At 44.0% G+C, this 1,356-nt stretch overlaps 1 protein-coding gene across 1 annotated transcript; it reads left to right on the top strand.

Annotated features, from left to right (window-relative positions):
* Positions 1–225: 225 nt before the first annotated feature.
* LOC113290727 lies at positions 226–867 on the top strand. The gene has a single exon (XM_026540311.1). It carries the CDS (start codon positions 226–228, stop codon positions 865–867), a length of 642 nt encoding a protein of 213 aa, XP_026396096.1.
* Positions 868–1,356: the final 489 nt, after the last annotated feature.

Below are 1,356 nucleotides of genomic sequence, written 5' to 3'. Positions count from 1 at the left end.
CATGTCCAGAAGGAGAAAACCGATGAAAGAACAAAACGAAGCAAGCAAGTCCAATTACCTGAGGGTAACCGAACACTCAATACTATTTCATGCTCCGAACCTAACGGTCCATCATTGACTACCCAGATAAGAAAAAGATTGAGAAATCAATTTGAGGACTAGTGCGAGTTGTACAAGATCGATGGAGTCGAAGTTTAGGAGCACGGACAGTGGATGAACGCACCAATGACATTTGATGCTGAAGATGTGGAGGAAGACATGAAGGACCACAACGATCCTTTAGTTTTCACGTTACCAGTAGCGGGGTGTAACGTCAAGAAGATTCTAACTGACGGAGGGAGTTCAGTCAACGTTCTGTTTTATAATACGTTCAAACGAATGGAACTGAACGATGAGAAGTTGATGTCTTATTACTATACCATTTATGGATTCAACGGTGCACCAACGAAGCCTCTAGGAGACATCGTTTTAGAAGTAGAGGAACGACCAATGAAAGTCGATGTGGTAGATGCTCCTTCTCCCTACAATGCCATCGTCGGCCGAAGATGGGTGCACAAACTCAAAGGTGTAGCAGCAACATATCACCAATACCTTAGATTCCCAACACCCGAAGGGGTAATGGAAATTAAGGGCGATCAGGTCACTGCTCGGGAATGTCAAGAGATACAAAACCAACTTAACAGCGAACAAGAAGAGCAACGTAAAACCCGAAGAAACAAGAACAAGGCATCCACAAAAGACAAAGCGATTGACCGTTATCTCGAAGAAATCTCAGGGAAAAGCTTGACGAAGGAGAGCACCGTCCTAACCACCGAAGCAGGTACTTCAGCAGCTAAGGGGCTGAAGTGCCCGCCAAATAGCAATTAAAGAATGTTTCTCTCTTGGGGGAACCAAATCCCACATTCACGTCAGTTGAGCCTGCCAAAGAGATCATCATAAGGAAAAAATAAGATCCGGAGATGATCAAGATAGGAACTTTGATGGACAAAGACCGAGAAGAATCATTGATCATCCTACTCAAAGAATACAGGGACATCTTCGCATGGAAATTAGGGGATATGCCAGGGATCAATCCAAAGATAATACAAAATGAACTTCGGATAAAGCCAGGCACCAACCCCTTCAGGCAGAAATTACGCAAGATAGCACTAGAATATCATCAGGCAGTTGAGAAGGAGCTTCATAAACTGATGGAAGCAGGATTCATAAGGGAAGTCAGATACCCCACCTGGATTCCGAACATGGTCATCGTATCAAAAAAGAACGGCGGGGTAAGGATATGCATCGACTTCACCAACCTCAATAAATCCTGTTTGAAGGATAGTTACCCACTCCCAAGCATTGATCAATTGGTGG

The sequence above is a fragment of the Papaver somniferum genome, chromosome 6, assembly GCF_003573695.1.
Source record: "Papaver somniferum cultivar HN1 chromosome 6, ASM357369v1, whole genome shotgun sequence".
NCBI lineage: Eukaryota > Viridiplantae > Streptophyta > Magnoliopsida > Ranunculales > Papaveraceae > Papaver > Papaver somniferum.
The sequence above is the reverse complement of the archived record's forward strand: the minus strand, read 5'-3'. Positions and strand labels throughout refer to the sequence as shown.

What these genes read in the sequence shown, in the direction of transcription:
- LOC113290727 (XM_026540311.1), top strand. Translation starts at nt 226, where the DNA reads ATGACATTTGATGCTGAAGATGTGGAGGAAGACATGAAGGACCACAAC.